General features: G+C 64.8%; 1 protein-coding gene across 3 annotated transcripts in view; it reads right to left on the reverse strand.

Annotated features, from left to right (window-relative positions):
- Positions 1-15454, reverse strand: part of Kcnq1 (potassium voltage-gated channel subfamily Q member 1) — a 292310-nt gene that overhangs the window by 197825 nt on the left and 79031 nt on the right. For 2 of the 3 annotated variants that reach the window (XM_076844873.2, XM_076844872.2), the window contains exons 3-6: positions 6345-6471; positions 5815-5893; positions 5237-5333; positions 4295-4435 (exon numbers count right to left, since the gene is read on the reverse strand). The exons of the other annotated variant lie outside the window; for it this stretch is intronic. In XM_076844873.2, coding sequence (XP_076700988.2) covers positions 4295-4435; positions 5237-5333; positions 5815-5893; positions 6345-6471 — 444 coding nt within the window. The remainder of the gene's footprint in view (positions 1-4294; positions 4436-5236; positions 5334-5814; positions 5894-6344; positions 6472-15454) is intronic. 3 annotated transcript variants of the gene reach the window in all.

Genomic DNA, 15454 nt, shown 5'->3' on the forward strand with positions numbered 1-15454 from the left:
GGGCACAGCTACCTTGGCACAGTGTTGGGGGGCACCAGCGACCTGTGCATACTAGTAAACATCATGTTAATAACAGTCTTGCATCACTTAAATATCTTTAAGTTCCTCGTGGTATTTTTGGCAAAATATTTTGATTCATTTAAAAGGTGTAAGTCAAGGCTAGACCACGTCCGCTGGGCAGGGCTGGGCCACCGCCTGCATTGCTGCCTCCACGGGGCTCTGAGGCCGCGCCCTCACTTCCTGGATCTAACGGGGTCCCACGGCTGGGGCTGGGCGGCTAGAAGGAGGCAGGGCTGGGAGGAAGACAGGGAGAGCAGGACCTTGGCGGGTGGGCCCCCGCCGTGGAAGGCACTTGCTGATGGCCACAATGCCCAGCCGCCGTCTGCTCCCAGAGCGCCGCGGCCCCCCCGGCTCTCCCCAGGAAGCTGCCTTCCCTGCAGAGATGTTTGTTTTCCTGAATTCACAGACGCAAGCAGCTCAGGAATGAGCTGTTTTATGGTCCTTGTGCCTATGACTTGTCCCCAGTGGCCAGCCGTCAGGAAGGCAGATCTGCATGACCCCTGGGCCAACAGACCAGGGAGACAGGACTCAGCCGCTGTCGCTCCTTGCTAGTACCCCCTGGGCCCCGGGCACGCAGGCCACTGCTGCTCGGCTCACAGACACCCATGCCAGTACCAGGCTGTGACACCAAGCACCCTCCTGAGTAGCAGAGCCTGCTGCCCCTCCTCCCTCCTGCCTCTGGGGAGCCCACAACTCCTGGTCCTCCTGGCTGCCTGGGAAGCCGGAAACGGCAGACTTCATTCTGTCCTTTCTGAAACAGCCTCTGAGGGAGGAGAGAGGATGGGGACCAGCCCAGACACCACAGGGGACACCTGGTGCCCAGGCTCTCTGTGCATCACTGGTTTAACTATGACAGTCCCTGCAGTTAGGTCCAGACCTTATTCTCGTGCCACAGATAGGCTCCGAGAGGTTGGGTGACCTGCGCAGGGCCACCCAGCTGGGACGTGGTGAATGTGGGATGTGACAGCCCTGTTTGGGGCTCTGCCCCTGCGCCGTTCCTTGTGCTTCGGATGCTGTCTGTCTGTGACTGTGTCTGTGGGCTGGAGAGTAGGTGGGAAGCTCTGCTGATGAGCCTTCCAGGGGCTTTCCCACTGGCCTGAGCTCAAGTCCATTCCCCAAGAGGAAGTTAGTTCCGTGCACCATCCTCATGGGCCTGCTGGGTCCAGGTGATTAAACCCCCCAGGTGCTGGCCAGTGGGCAGGTGCAGGAAGCGGGACCTGTCTCAGGGACTCCTATTCATGCGACAACGCAGCTGGATCTGGAAGGAGCTCTCTGGCGGAGCCCTGTGGACCCGGCCCTCACTGCCTCGTGCTGCAGGCTCCGCGTGGAGCTCAGGCAGGAGGAACCCTGTCTGGATGGGGGCTGCATGCTGTCCCCCCCGTCCCACAGCGTGGCTTCTCCAGTATCAAAGGTGCTGCTGACCCCCACAGTCCCACAGGGCCTGCTCGCCCAGGCCCCTCAGCCCTGGCCTCTCGGCTCGCTCTGCCAGGACACAGCACAGCCCAGGAGGCGGCGCTTCCCGGAACCCCCAGGTGAAGGCGAAGGGCTGTCGGGCTGTTAAAGGCTGGATGCAGGGGCGGGTTCCGGCCTTTCCACTCAAGACTCTAAATTTAGACACACGGGGTAAACAGAGCCCCGCAGCCGCCCGCCCGTTCCTGGAGACCCCCAGGCGCTGCACAGAGGGGCCCGTGTGGGCAAGGGCTGCTGGGCCTGCACTCAAACTTCCACACAAACAAACGCGTTTTGTTCCAAGGGCAAAGAAGAAGTCTGAAAGTCTCCCCAGACACCTCGCAGCCGTGCTCGGGCGCCACACTTGGGGCCCAGGAGGCCTCCCCAGAGAGGGGAAGGAGGGGACTCTTGGGCATGGAGCCCCCGCCCTGCTTGGCAGCCGTGGAAACTGACCCGGCTCGATCTTATCTGGAAATAGGGTCTTCAAAGACGGGGCGAGGATGAGGATTGTGTGGGTGGGCTCTAAATCCAGTGTAGCCTCCTCCTAAGACAGGAGAGACGTGCAAAGGGTGATGGGGGGGTCAGGACCCGAGTCCCCAGCAGCAAGAGGTGAGGAGGAGCCCTGAGCCCCGAGGAGCGCACTGCCACCCTGCCCTGGCACTGCCACAGACATCTACTGTGGAAACTGCCTGGTGTCGGAAGCAAACCCGCCGCTGCCCGGGGAGCCACGAGATGGGCAGATCATCCTGTTGATTCACGCTCCCCACAAGCATGGGCTGGGCACCGAGGCACCCCATCTCCAGTCCACTGGGCAAGGGAGGTGCACACCCGTCCAGGTGGACTCTGTGCCCAGATGCCTATCTTAGGGCCCAGGCTTTAAGTCTCTTCTGGGCTGTGGGTATGTGGGGGGCTGAGTCCAGGCGAGGCCCACGGCACGCAGCAGGGGTCAGAAAGGCCGGGCCTCCTGAAAGCCCCCGCTGCCCTGTGGTAGCTCCCAATACAGTGCCTCTCCCTGGCCCAACCGTCCCCCATCTGCCCCATGGGGAGCCCTGGGGTGCTGCTTCACTCCCCAGGGAATGAGGGAAGCCAGGACGAGAGGAGACAAGTGCTTGGGACTCAGCCCCCCGCCCCCCGGCCCCCCGGCCTGCGCTGCTCAGCTCCGTCCCTCCAAGAAGTGCCAGGAACACAACCCAACTCCGCCTCAGGGCCTCTCCTGCCGACAGCTGCAGGGGCAGCCGCTCTGTGAATGGAGTTGTTGGCCCCTAAGCAGGACAGCGGGGGGCCCTGGGCAGCCAGGGTGCAGGGCCTGACAGGGACAATGGCCAGGCCAGGGTGCATGGTGGCCGAGGCGCAGGCTGCAGCTGACGGCTAGGCAGGGGCACCGGTGCCAAGCCGGGCACAAAGGGGCCGTGTTCCCGGCCGGCGGGCGGATGTTTGCACAGGTGTGGGAGTGGGAGCGCGGCTCCGCTGAGGGCCAGGGGGCCGGGGGGCCCGGGGCCGGGGGCCAGGTCGGGGAGCAGCTCCAACAGGCGGCTGGAAAGGCAGGCGGGGCAGCGCCAGGACTGGGCACCCCTCACCAGCCTTCCCACAGGCAGTCACCCACTCGCCCCAGCTGCACCCTGGCCTCCACTGCCCATCAACACCAGGGGATGCTGGCTTGGGCTGCATGTGCCCCCACACAGGGCTGCCATGTCACCAGGGATGCAGGCCCCCAAAAGGCAGGCTCCCTTCCTGGAGGCTGAGCCCTCCCGCCCAAACCTGCTCAGGCCTGCCACACCAGGGCCGAGGGACACGGGCCCCCAGGAGGTGGCAGAGGCTGCATCTGGGCCTGCCCAGCTTGGGAGCTGTGTCAGCACGTTTAGCATGTCCTGGACTTCCCTGAGCCGCCTGGCATGTTGGAAGCTTCTAGAAAACACACTGACTTGGCCAACATCAGGAGCTCCTACTGTGTGGCCACCTCATGGGGAACATAGGACCATGTGCCCATACCCTCCATGAGCTCAGTGGCCTCCCCTATGGTGGGGGAAGGGCAGGAGCCCAAGAGCCCGTGAGCAAGGCTCTTCGTTCCTGAACACAGCTCTTGGGCACACGGGCCTGGGCGGGCACGGTGGCCTGCCCCGCTCCGTGCCCCAGAACCTGTGCTGCTCCCAAGGCATGGCCCAGCTCTGTGGGCTGCCCTCTCTCCTCTCTGCTGCCGGGTCCCACTCAGGGCCATCTCCCAGCCTGACTCTCCCTGGCCAAGCACGCCTGAGCTCGGGAGCCATGGCTTGAGTCTGGCCTGAGAACTGCCCAGGATCCCACCTCTTCCCACCTCTTCCCACTGGTGTGAAGGCATCTCCCGGGCCTGGTGGCCTCTGGCTGAGGGGAGATGGCACGGAGGTGGGTAAACACCCACTCGGGCTGCACTCCCGCCGGAGCCACTGCTACTGGGGGCACCACGTCCCTGCAGAAGCAGCCCTGAAGCCAGTCCACGATGGAGCACTCCCAGGCTATATGACAGCCACCAACTCCTGGAGGGACATTGGTGGCCCAGCCTGGCCCCTCAGACTTCTTCAAAACACAAGTTCAAAGTTGAAGAACTTGAAGACCCCACAACATTCTGTGTTGAGTGTGGGGCCTGCACTGCTGGCTTCAAGCGTGAACCTGGGCACAGGGTTCTGCTCAGATGAGGAGCCCCTACCAACGAGGCAGGGGGTTTGGGGAAGTAGAGCCCACGTCCTGCACCTCCTCGGCCCAGGCCCCAGTGGCCCAGCCAGGACACCCCATCCCGGAGGCCCTGACTTACCACCCCCCACCACAGCGCGTCCGCGTAGCTGCCGAACTCAATGCGACCCGACTCGTTCACTGCATCCTTCTCGGCCAGGTACACGAAGTAGGAGGAGAAGATGAGGCCCAGGAAGCCGATGTAGAGCGTGGTTATCAGCTCCTAGGCCAGCAGAAGGGACAGCGTCAGCCCGCGGCTCGCAGCACCCTGGACCGGGCGCCCTCAGTGAAAAGGCTTCAGGCCGACATAAAAGGCAGCGAGGCCCTGCCTTGGCAGCAGGTCCAGCATTTACCAGGCCATGCTGCGTGGACTCAGTGTGATTGGCACACAGGGATGAAACTCCATGGGTCACAGCTCTGAGACGGCGGGCCTGGGTTCTGCCACCCAGGAGCGAGCCAACTCCAGCTAGCGCCTTGGACTAACTTGGGCAGCCTCTGCTGACCAGTGACTGCCCACAGTGGGGTAGAACTTCTGTGAGATGAAGGGCACCCCATGTCCCTCAGAGCCTGGGCAGGTGTGGCCTGGGCCAGTCAGAGGCCCCTGGGAAAGGGTGCCGGGTCCGGAGCCCCCGGTCATGGGGTTGTTTGTGGTTGCCTGGATTTAGGTTTCTGAGCCTCAGAGACAACGGTTTTTCGCAATTCGCTTTTCTCTTCCGTTTACCTAACAGTCCTTGGTCCCCAGCTTAAAGGAAGGTGGCTTTATTTTCACATTGGCCTGGCAGGCTAAAGGTGCTGGCACATAAGTGTGGGTGGAGTGCAGTGGGCTCAGGTTGGGGGTGGGACTCTGGGCCTTATCCCTGCACCCTGTGCCCTGGCACCTACCTGGCCCTAGGGGCCCAGAGTACTCGCACCCTGCACCTCGCCCCAGGTGGGCCACGTGTGTGTGAAGCCGTCCTGGTAATGACTGTTCTGTCCCCTGTCTCGCCCTCAGCCAGTCCCCAGCACCCCACCTGGGACCACCCACCTGGCGGTGGATGAAGACCACAGAGCCCAGGAGCCTCCAGGTGCCTCCCTGGCGATCCACATGCAGCATCCGGAGGATCTGGAGGAAGCGGATACCCCTGGGAAGGAGACGGCAGGACTGAGGACCACAGCTGTCCCGGGGCACCTGGGCCCGGCCGGGGGACAGTGGATGGGAAGGTGAGACTTGCACTTCTGTGTTGGCTGGGACCATCTCACGGCCATGCAGACCCCTGTTCAGGTCCTCTGAATCCCCTTCCCAGTGCAGCCCCTCAAAACTGGCTCTGTCCACCCACTCGCCATAGGGTCAGGGCTGGGATCATCTGACATTTCCCAGACTGTCTTCTGGGGAGGCCTAGGGTCACCCCAGTTTATAGATGAGCAGCAGACAGTCAGGTCACACCCGAGTCCCCGAAGCCAGGAGCTCTGGTGTGGGTCTTGCACCCAGGGCTGCCTGAGGCCTGGAGGACCCGCCTGCTCCAACCCTCTGCTCAGCACCCTCCCTGGGAGGAGGGATGTGTGGGGGCCCACGAGCTCCCTCCCAGCCTGTGGGGGGAGGCCAGCAGGGAAGGCCAGGCTTACCTGATGGCGGACGTGGCGAACACCTGGCCCTTGGAGCCCACACAGAGGACGACCATGGAGGCCACCACCACGATGAGGTCTGTGGGGGAGGGGTGGCTCATGTGACCCGTGGCCGCCAGGGGGCACGGGCCACGGCCCACTCCTGAGGAAGGGGATGGGGCCCAACGACAGGACCCAGGAGCAACTGGGTGGGGAGCCAGCAGTGCCAGCTGGAGAGGCCCCGAGCACCCACGGGAACCCTGGCCCCAGCCAGAGCCCACAGGGGCCAGAAAGGACGGAGCCTGGACCTCAGGCCACCACGGTGACTGTCCCACTGCCAAGCCATGCCGAGGAGGGTCCCAGAAGGCTGCGAAAGGCCGACTCCTGAGCAGTCTGACCTGGCAGGGACCAGGCGGGTGGCCACCAGCTGGGTGGCGTGCTGCCTGTCACGGGCAGGCAGAGCAGCAGGGCTCGGTCCTTGGAGGATGCTGGTGGTAGCTGCAATCGGGGCGATTTTAGGGGTGATGCGTCTTTGGGGGGGCGTGACTCACCGATGACGGAAATGGGCTTCCTAGCAAAGCGCAGCCGTCCCCAGACGCCCACGTACTTGCTGCGGCAGCCTGCAGACCAGAGGCGGACCACGTACTCTGTCCCAAAGAACACCACCAGGACCATCTCCTGCGGAAGGAGGGAGGCGTGAGCTCGCAGCACAGACGGGCTCCCGCGCCAGTGTCCTTTCCCAAAGGCCACCCCTAGCAGCAGGCCTCCTCCCTGTCGGGGGAAGATGGTGCCTACATGTGACACCCACCTGGAGAGGCCAGTGGCCTAAACCCAGGGCCACCGACAGTGGACCCCAGTGGAGTCGCTGCTCTTTAGACCAGGGTCCTGCTGAGCCAGGGCCGGGGCAGCTGTGTGTCAGGTGCCCTTGCCTGACCACACAGTGGCCAGAACTAACTTAAGCCCCAGATGATGTCCCAAAACCCAGGCCCTGCATCTCCAGGTGGGGTGGAGAACATCTGCCCTCTGGGACTGTCCCCTCGTCTCACGCCCGGCCACACACTGGGGCATGGCAGCTGCCTCTGGTGGCCTGGACTGGGCCTGTGGGCGAGGGCCCAGGGTGGGGGCTGGGGGCACGAGGAGGGTGCAGAGGCCCCCACCAGCTCTGGAGTCAAGTGCTCTGGGGAGTGGGCTGGCATCTGGGTCATGGGACTGGACAGAGGGACAGAAATTTGTAGTAGAGAGGGACAGGGGTGGATGAGGGGACAGACAGTGGACAAATGAGGAAGAATGGTGTGGAACCAAGTCCAGAAGAAGCGGCCATTAGCCTTCTCAACAAAACAGTGAGGCAGAGGGTTCCCGTCCCAGATGGGACCCCAGAGGTGACATTGAGGCCTGCCCCAGCTGTCACGGAGCCCGTACCACTACTGCCCCTTCTCACAGCCCCTGAAATGGTCCCAGTGTGGAGCAGGGCCTCAGCTCTGGCTCCCTGTGCCCCAGCACTAGGGGAGGGGTCAGCATCTTGCCTCCAGGTGTGGACCCGGGGACCTGTCCTACGCACGGTGTCTGGAGGGCAAGGCTGTGGCTGCCTTGCCAAGGGGTGGCCAGCTCTCAGCCTGTGCCACTGTCCCAGGAACCAGGGTGTCTGAAGTGAGCAGCCTCTTCCCTTTGCTCCCCAGGCTGCTGAGGCTGCTCTTCCACCCAGGACCAGGCAGGCAGCCCTGGGCCGCCCACTTTCCAGGGTCCCTGATGGCGGCTGTGCCGCCCTCTTTCCTACCAACCCCATAAGGCAGAGGTTTCCAATGGGGTAGGAAGACAGCCTCGGGGCCGAATCCTGCCCTGGGCCTCACTGTCCCCATCTGTACCGTGGTGGGCGAGGTGAGGACTAACACCAGTGTGCACCTGGCATGACCTGCAGCCCAGGACCCAGCTCCCAGCCAACGCGGGTATGCAGGAGGCCCTGCAGGGAGCCCAGGACCCAGCTCCCAGCCAACGCGGGCATGCAGGAGGCCCTGCAGGGAGCCCAGGACCCAGCTCCCAGCCAACGCGGGCATGCAGGAGGCCCTGCGGGGAGCCCAGGACCCAGCTCCCAGCCAACGCGGGCATGCAGGAGGCCCTGCGGGGAGCCCAGGACCCAGCTCCCAGCCAACGCGGGCATGCAGGAGGCCCTGCGGGGAGCCCAGGACCCAGCTCCCAGCCAACGCGGGCATGCAGGAGGCCCTGCGGGGAGCCCAGGACCCAGCTCCCAGCCAACGCGGGCATGCAGGAGGCCCTGCGGGGAGCCCAGGACCCAGCTCCCAGCCAACGCGGGCATGCAGGAGGCCCTGCGGGGAGCCCAGGACCCAGCTCCCAGCCAACGCGGGCATGCAGGAGGCCCTGCGGGGAGCCCAGGACCCAGCTCCCAGCCAACGCGGGCATGCAGGAGGCCCTGCGGGGAGCCCAGGACCCAGCTCCCAGCCAACGCGGGCATGCAGGAGGCCCTGCGGGGAGCCCAGGACCCAGCTCCCAGCCAACGCGGGCATGCAGGAGGCCCTGCGGGGAGCCCAGGACCCAGCTCCCAGCCAACGCGGGCATGCAGGAGGCCCTGCGGGGAGCCCAGGACCCAGCTCCCAGCCAACGCGGGCATGCAGGAGGCCCTGCGGGGAGCCCAGGACCCAGCTCCCAGCCAACGCGGGCATGCAGGAGGCCCTGCGGGGAGCCCAGGATCCAGCTCCCAGCCAACGCGGGCATGCAGGAGGCCCTGCGGGGAGCCCAGGACCCAGCTCCCAGCCAACGCGGGCATGCAGGAGGCCCTGCAGGGAGCCCAGGCTGGAGGCTGAACCAGTCCCCCATGTGGAGTAGGGGACGGCACAAACCCGCGAAGCCACAGTGCGTGCGGCCTGCAGGCCTGCTCCAGCTGGAGCCCTGCCCGCCCTCCCTTGGGAGTCCAGCATGGGAAGGCTGCTGTGCGACTGGGTGAGACTGGCTGGCGCTGCCCCACACTACTGGCCTGCCAGGGAATCACTGAGAGGGTGGCCGGATGCTGCCATCTCTGGCTCCCAAATGTTGTTAATTAGGACAAAATAATGTTCACACCATCCAGCCTGTGTTCAGGGCCAGCTCAGTGGACGACGGGAGACAGTTTGGAAAAGTTTAATGCCTTTCTCATGCAAAAAAGTGTGGGGGATGTGACCCAGAATCTGGGGGTGACCCAAGGGAGAGCCAGGGGTGCTGGCACTCATAGGCTCCGTGGCTTCCCCGACGGTTGTGGTCCCAGCTCTGCCCTCAGCTCCTGGGAACTTGGGTGGGTGGCATGGGGGAGTGGCTGAGCCCCCCTCCCGGGCAGATACGTCCCCCTTCCCAGACCCCAGAGCCGCGCCTGCCCTGGTTGGCACTCAGTGTGCATCTGCCGGCCGGAGGGAGGGAGGAAGGCGCTGAGAGACCAGAAGCAGGCACTGGCGTGGCTGGGGTCTCTGAGGAGCTGGCACTGCAGGGACACCGTGGTGGCACGGTGTGTCTCTGGCTAACATCAAACACCAAGCTCCTGTGCCTGACGCCGATGTGAGGGTGCCTGTGGCTTCATGGGAGATGGCTCCCCTGACCACTGGTGGCCCTGGTGGGAAGCAATAGCACCCCAGGGGCAGCAGACTGTGCCGCTGGCTGGCCACACGGCAAGTTTCCCGCGTGTTGAAGTACTTTTCGGTTACTGAAAAGCCTTCCCCAGCATCCTGAGCAGAGTGGAAGCACTGATGTGCTTGGGTACACCTGGAAGGGGTGGCATTTGGATGGCCCAGGGAGAGCAGCCACCCCGCTGGAGGGGTCATGGCAGGAGTGATGGGGAACGACTCGGACCCCAATGCCCGCTGGCTTGGAGAATGGTGCCGGGCAACCTCTGCCACCCCACCCCAGGCGGCAGGCAGAGCCTGCTGACCCCACTATGCTCCCAGCCTGGCGTGCTCTGCTCGGGCGGGGTGGGCCTGAGGCTCTCTCCTGCAGCTCAGGCCGCACACCCAGCCGTGAAGTGGGACTCAGGGCCCAGGGTGTCCCAAGAACCTGCCGTCGGTCCCTCTCCCGTGCCCCCCACTGTCCACTGGAGGGTCAAGGGCTCCGGGCTGCCACCTGGGCATCTTGGCCTAGTGCCTGCCGAGAGCCTCCCTGCTGGCCCTGGGTCATTGGAGCTGCTGGGTGGGATGCCCTCCCCACCTCACGGTGCCTGCCTGCTGCCCTCCAGGTCTGCCGACTGTCTCAGGCCACCCGGCTCCCCCACAGCTCAGGTAGGCCCACCCACCATAGCTGCAGAACCACCCCTAGCACACCCACTGATAGCCACCAGCCCTAGGGGCTCCCCTGGAGGTGCCCAGCATCTCAGCCTCCAAAGGGCCTCTCAGAGAGAACCATGAGCCACCTGCAAGACCAGGGCCAGGATCTTGGTCCAGGGGCAGGAGCACCACCCCGAGTGCCGTCCCACTGATGTGAGGAGGCGTCCTGGGCCAGGGGCCCAGGGTCTCTGCTGAGACCAGTCACAACAGAGGAAGGCAGGTGCCACTCACATGCTGGCCACTGCCCTTCAGACCAAGCAGGGCTGCCTCCTGCTCAGGCGGCTTCCTGGAGGAAGGTCTGGGGACATGTCTCCACCCCAAGTCCAGGTCCTCGGCTCCCACCAGGCGCCCCACAGCAGGGCCTCTGCTGCTCCCCACAGCAGGCCCCAGAGAGTCAGACGGCCACTGTTCAGGGAGCAAAGCCCTCTGGGAGCTGTGGGGTCACCTACTGTAGCCTGGCAGAGGGGAGAGGACTAGGGCCCAAGGAGGGTCTTCCAGGTGGGATGGGGCATGGTCATCCTCAGGTTTGGAAGTGGGCCTTGGGCAGCAAGGCCAGGCCCCACCTCAGAGGGCAGATGCTACCCCCCAGGGACATGCCTGGGAATGCAGGGGTCTGGGAGCAGCCCCGTGGCGGGGAGAGGGGTACAGGCCAGTGGCTTGTGGGCTGCAGCGATAGAGTCCCAGACATGACAGGGGGTAGCCTGGGAGGGAGTGGTGACCCAGAGACATGGCAGCCACCAGCAGCCACCCTGGCAGTCACGAGTGGACAGCTGGGTACTGGATGGCACAAGAGTCCGGGCCAGGCTGGACTGAGGTGCAAGGGCCCTGAGGAGGCTCAGGCCTAAAGGGCCCATGACGCAGCGCTTCCTTCCTCCCAGGCCAGGGAGGAGGCGGCCAGGCATCAAGCGCCAGCAGAGCCCCTCCAGGTGCCCTGGGAGCACGGGCACAAGGGGAGGCCGGGCATTTCCCCGCGCTGGCCCTCCACGGTCAGCTGTGGGCTTTTCTGACCAGATTTGAAGGCAGTCGGTTCCAGGTGCACTTCCCCACGAGCCCCTGCAGAGCCTGTCTGCCCGACACAGCCCCTGGCCCACCCCAAGCGGAAACCCAGACCCACGGGCCTCTTGCCGCTCCTTGAACCTGGCAGTGGTCACACGACTCAATGAGAAGACAAAGCTAGTGACTCGGTTAAGATCGTTAGGACCTGGGTGGGCGTCTGTGCAAAGATCCACCACTGGCCTTAAACTCGCGCAAGGGTGTCAGTGTCACCAGCCCCGGAAAGGCAGGCAGCAGCACCCGGAGACGCAGCCCCTGCAGCCAGGGCGGCCAACCCAGAACAGGCCACAGAAGCCTGCGCCATCAGGCTGTCAAGTGGGGACGTGGACTTGCCGTCCACTCGCTTCTGCTGAGAACCAGAACTGCTCTAGAAAGTTCTCTCTCTTTTTTCCTTAAAGGTAACAATTCCGGGAAAAAACCAATATCGTCATGTCACATGGGCAACTCCAGCCAGGTCTACACCCGAAGACAGGAAGCAGGGCTGAGGAGACGCTGCGTGGCCATGGCCACATCAGCCCCGAGTGAGCGGAAGGCCGTCCACCCCCTCAGTGGAGAGACATGCAGATGCAGGCCATGACAGGCATTCACCTTGGGGACGCTGCTCAGGCAGGCAGGCCAGGCACCGAGGACAAGCAGTGTGTGTCTCTAGCCTGAGGCGCCACGTCACCAGGTAGGAGGGAGGGAGAGGGCAGAGAGCAGGAGTCGGCGTTTGACAGAACAAGGCCAGTTTGGGAAGATGAGGATGTTCTGGGGGTGGGTGACGGTGACAGCGCACAGCAGGATGATCGTGCCCAGCGCCCTGGACCATGTGCCTAACCACGGTCCGGATGGGGAATCTTAGGTCGTGTCTGTCTTAACCACAGTTTAAAAATGAAAGCAAGAGGGGGCCTGGGGGAGGGAGGAGCGTGGCTGAAGGCACCGGGGTCCCCCTGGGTGGTGGGAGCCCTCTGGAGCTGGACCAGGTTTGTGCAGCCCTGTGGCTAGAATGCCACCAGCCACCAAGTGCAGCCGTGCATGCTGGGACACGTGGGGTGCACCACAGTGAGGTCCTGCCCTGCAGCCTGGCAGCCCCTGGGGTTGGGTGTCCTCTGGGCCTCTAGGCCACCAGCAGCCACAGTCTGTGGCCCCAGAGAGTCAGACGGCCAGGACCCAGCTGCCAGCTTGTGGGTCTGGACACTGTGAGGAGAGCCCTGCAGGCCACTGTCATGCCGAGGGCAGTGAGGTGGCCGGCAGGGAGGCTCTGTCCCTCTGGGAGAGACAATGAAGGAAGCTCACAGAGGCGTCTCTGATGTCACCATCATGCCATCTCATGAGGAGAAGTTGATTTTAAAGAGAGCAAAACCAACTACTGAGGATTGAGGACTGGGCCTTACAGAGGGTGGTCAGGGCAGGAAGGCCCAGAGAGTGAGAGGGAGTGGAGGCCTGGCTGGCCTCTCTGGAGGCCCTGTGAATGCTGGACAGAGCAGACTTAGGGAAGCAGGCCTGCGAGACCCTTGGCTGGAGCTCCTGGCGCAGGCCGGGGGGCCGGGGGGTCCTGGGGTTAGGGTATTGCCCTCCTAAGCCTGGGGGCTTCAATGACGGGGGGATAATGGTCCCTGTAGCAGAGACCAGCCAGTGGGCTTTAGGGCCAGCTGTTCCAACTCAATGTGGGCCCCATAAGCCACAGCAGAGCCAGCCTCGGCGTCCCTGGGAGGGTCAGCTGGCCGGGGCGCGACGCAGGCATGCAGGCAGCTCAAAGCACCCTTTGTCCCAGGGCCTGCCTGTGGCCAGCTGCTCCCAGCCGCCAGCCTATGTGGAGGGCTCCTGGGCCCCGGGTGACATGTGCTGGGCACAGCTGGAGCCCTCCAGCCATGCTGCCGCCAGCCTGGGAGCACCCTCCCCCACCAGAGCAGCCCTGGCCTGGGGCAGGTGCCATGCCCCCCCCCCGTCTGGCCAGGTGAGACCCTGGGTGCTGGCACTCTGAGGAGGCAGCGAGGACGGCAGGCCAGTGCAGAGGACAGAGCCAGGACCTAGGAGAGACCCCCTGCCTGCCCAGCCCCCCGTCCAGTGTCCCCCTGCCTGCCCCGGGCCCTCCTGTCCAGTGTCCCCCTGCCTGCCCGGGCCCTCCTGTCCAGTGTCCCCCTGCCTGCCCCGGGTGCCTCCTGTCCAGTGTCCCCCTGCCTGCCCCGGGTGCCTCCTGTCCAGTGTCCCCCTGCCTGCCCCGGGCCCTCCTGTCCAGTGTCCCCCTGCCTGCCCCGGGTGCCTCCTGTCCAGTGTCCCCCTGCCTGCCCCGGGTGCCTCCTGTCCAGTGTCCCCCTGCCTGCCCCGGGTGCCTCCTGTCCAGTGTCCCCCTGCCTGCCCCGGGTGCCTCCTGTCCAGTGTCCCCCTGCCTGCCCCGGGTGCCTCCTGTCCAGTGTCCCCCTGCCTGCCCCGGGTGCCTCCTGTCCAGTGTCCCCCTGCCTGCCCCGGGTGCCTCCTGTCCAGTGTCCCCCTGCCTGCCCCGGGCCCTCCTGTCCAGTGTCCCCCTGCCTGCCCCGGGCCCTCCTGTCCAGTGTCCCCCTGCCTGCCCTGGGCCCTCCTGTCCAGTGTTCCCCTGTCTGCACCGGCCCCTCCTGTCCAGTGTCCCCCTGCCTTCCCAGCTCTCTCTTGTCCAGTTCCCCCTGGTCTGTGAGCACAGCCAGGAGGCTGGGCCTGAGTCTGCCCACATGGTAGTAGAACCGCTGTGGTTCTGTGCTCCCTTGGGCCCCACTGAACGCGCAGTCCAGGGCCTGCAGGCTCGGCCCTCCACACCTGGGTGCCCAAGGTGTCCTGGAACAGGCCAGCTTCCTGAGAAGGCAGGGCATTCAGACCCTGCTGCCCAGGGAGTCCTAGCAGGAGACGAGGCCTCTGAGAAGCCGACCATTGGCTAGCTGGCCATCTGAGTGCCAAGAGCCCCGGGACAGTGGCCTTCCCCAGGAGTGGGTTCTGGATGCCACCAGCCACGCATCAGCGGTTGCTCTGTGACCCCACCACCAGGGCAGCACAGATCTTGGGGCAACCCTGAGCGGCGCAGAGCCACTTTCCCCCGAGAACTAGCCCCCCCTGCCAGCTGTCCTGGCGGCCACTCTCCATACTGAGCAGGAGAGGCCACAAGGTTGGCTTGGTCACCCATGGGGACAGGCGTTCCCACCTACCCGGCAGCCGGGCCTTCGAGTGTGTGACAGCTGTCCTCTGGTCCTCTCCCAGGCCCCCTCCAGCAGGTGGCATGAGGCTCATGTCCACGGTGGCGCTCGTGGAGCTCACGAGGCCAAGGTCACAGACACGGCCTGTAGGGCTAGGTGGCCCCTGCCCTGTGTTCCACACCAGGCAGCTCTGGGTACTGGGTCCAGGTCTCCCTGCCTCTCCCTCTGGCCTAGTGGGAGCCACGTCCAAAGATCTCACTACACTCTCCAGGCCTGGTGGCCATCCCAGCCAGAAGGCAGCCTTGCAGAATGACGGAAGTACAGTGTGCCACCCAAGGGCGCCCCTTGAGCAAACCCCACCTGCAGGCCGGGGCTTGGGTGGTCCCTTCTGCCAGCTCAGGAGCTCGGCTCCAGGCCTCCTCCTCATCTGTAATTCCCAGTGCCTGTCACTCATGCCCCACAGATGGGTCTGAGCAGGAGGCAGCCAGGCTGGCCAGCCCTGTGTGTGCATAATGGGGGGCATCTCTGGGCAGAGAGGGCCAAGACAAGACTCAGGCCACACCCGTGGGCCCAGCACATTCCTGGGCCCATTATCAGGGCCAAATGCTTCCCAGGATCGCAGGCTTCTGGGCCCAGCCTCCTGAATAAAGGCTGCCCACCCAGGTGGGGAGAAGGCCCCTCAGTGACTTTAACTCCACATGTGCTGCCGGTGCCTCGTGGAGGCCGACTAGAGTTACATGCATTTCAGGTGGTTTAACGAGGTGCCTCCAGCCCTGGGACCCTGCTCGCTGTGAGCTAGCGAGGTGGGGGTGCCCAGGCACTGCCCGCACCTTCCTCCCGGCCTGGGTGTTCTCGAGGTCAGGAGGCAGACAGGGCTTAGCAGCCGGCGACACCTAATGGGGTGGAGGAGGCAGACGGCGCTGAGAAGAGACCCATAGGCCAGCCCGCTGACCCTGCCCCAAACTGGGTCCCCAGAGATCCCAAACAAGCAACCGCAGAGGGATGCCCGGCCCAGCACACCAAACCCAGCCATGGCCTCAGAGGGCAGGCCTCAGCAGGCTCCACGAGGGGGCACGCAGGCACAGGCGCACACGCCTCACTACGGCCGTATGAGGGGTGAAGGGTACCCTCTGCGGAGTTGCCCACGTCACCAAGCCCAGCAGGCACTGTGGG

This window comes from Callospermophilus lateralis, chromosome 2, assembly GCF_048772815.1.
Source record: "Callospermophilus lateralis isolate mCalLat2 chromosome 2, mCalLat2.hap1, whole genome shotgun sequence".
Lineage (NCBI taxonomy): Eukaryota > Metazoa > Chordata > Mammalia > Rodentia > Sciuridae > Callospermophilus > Callospermophilus lateralis.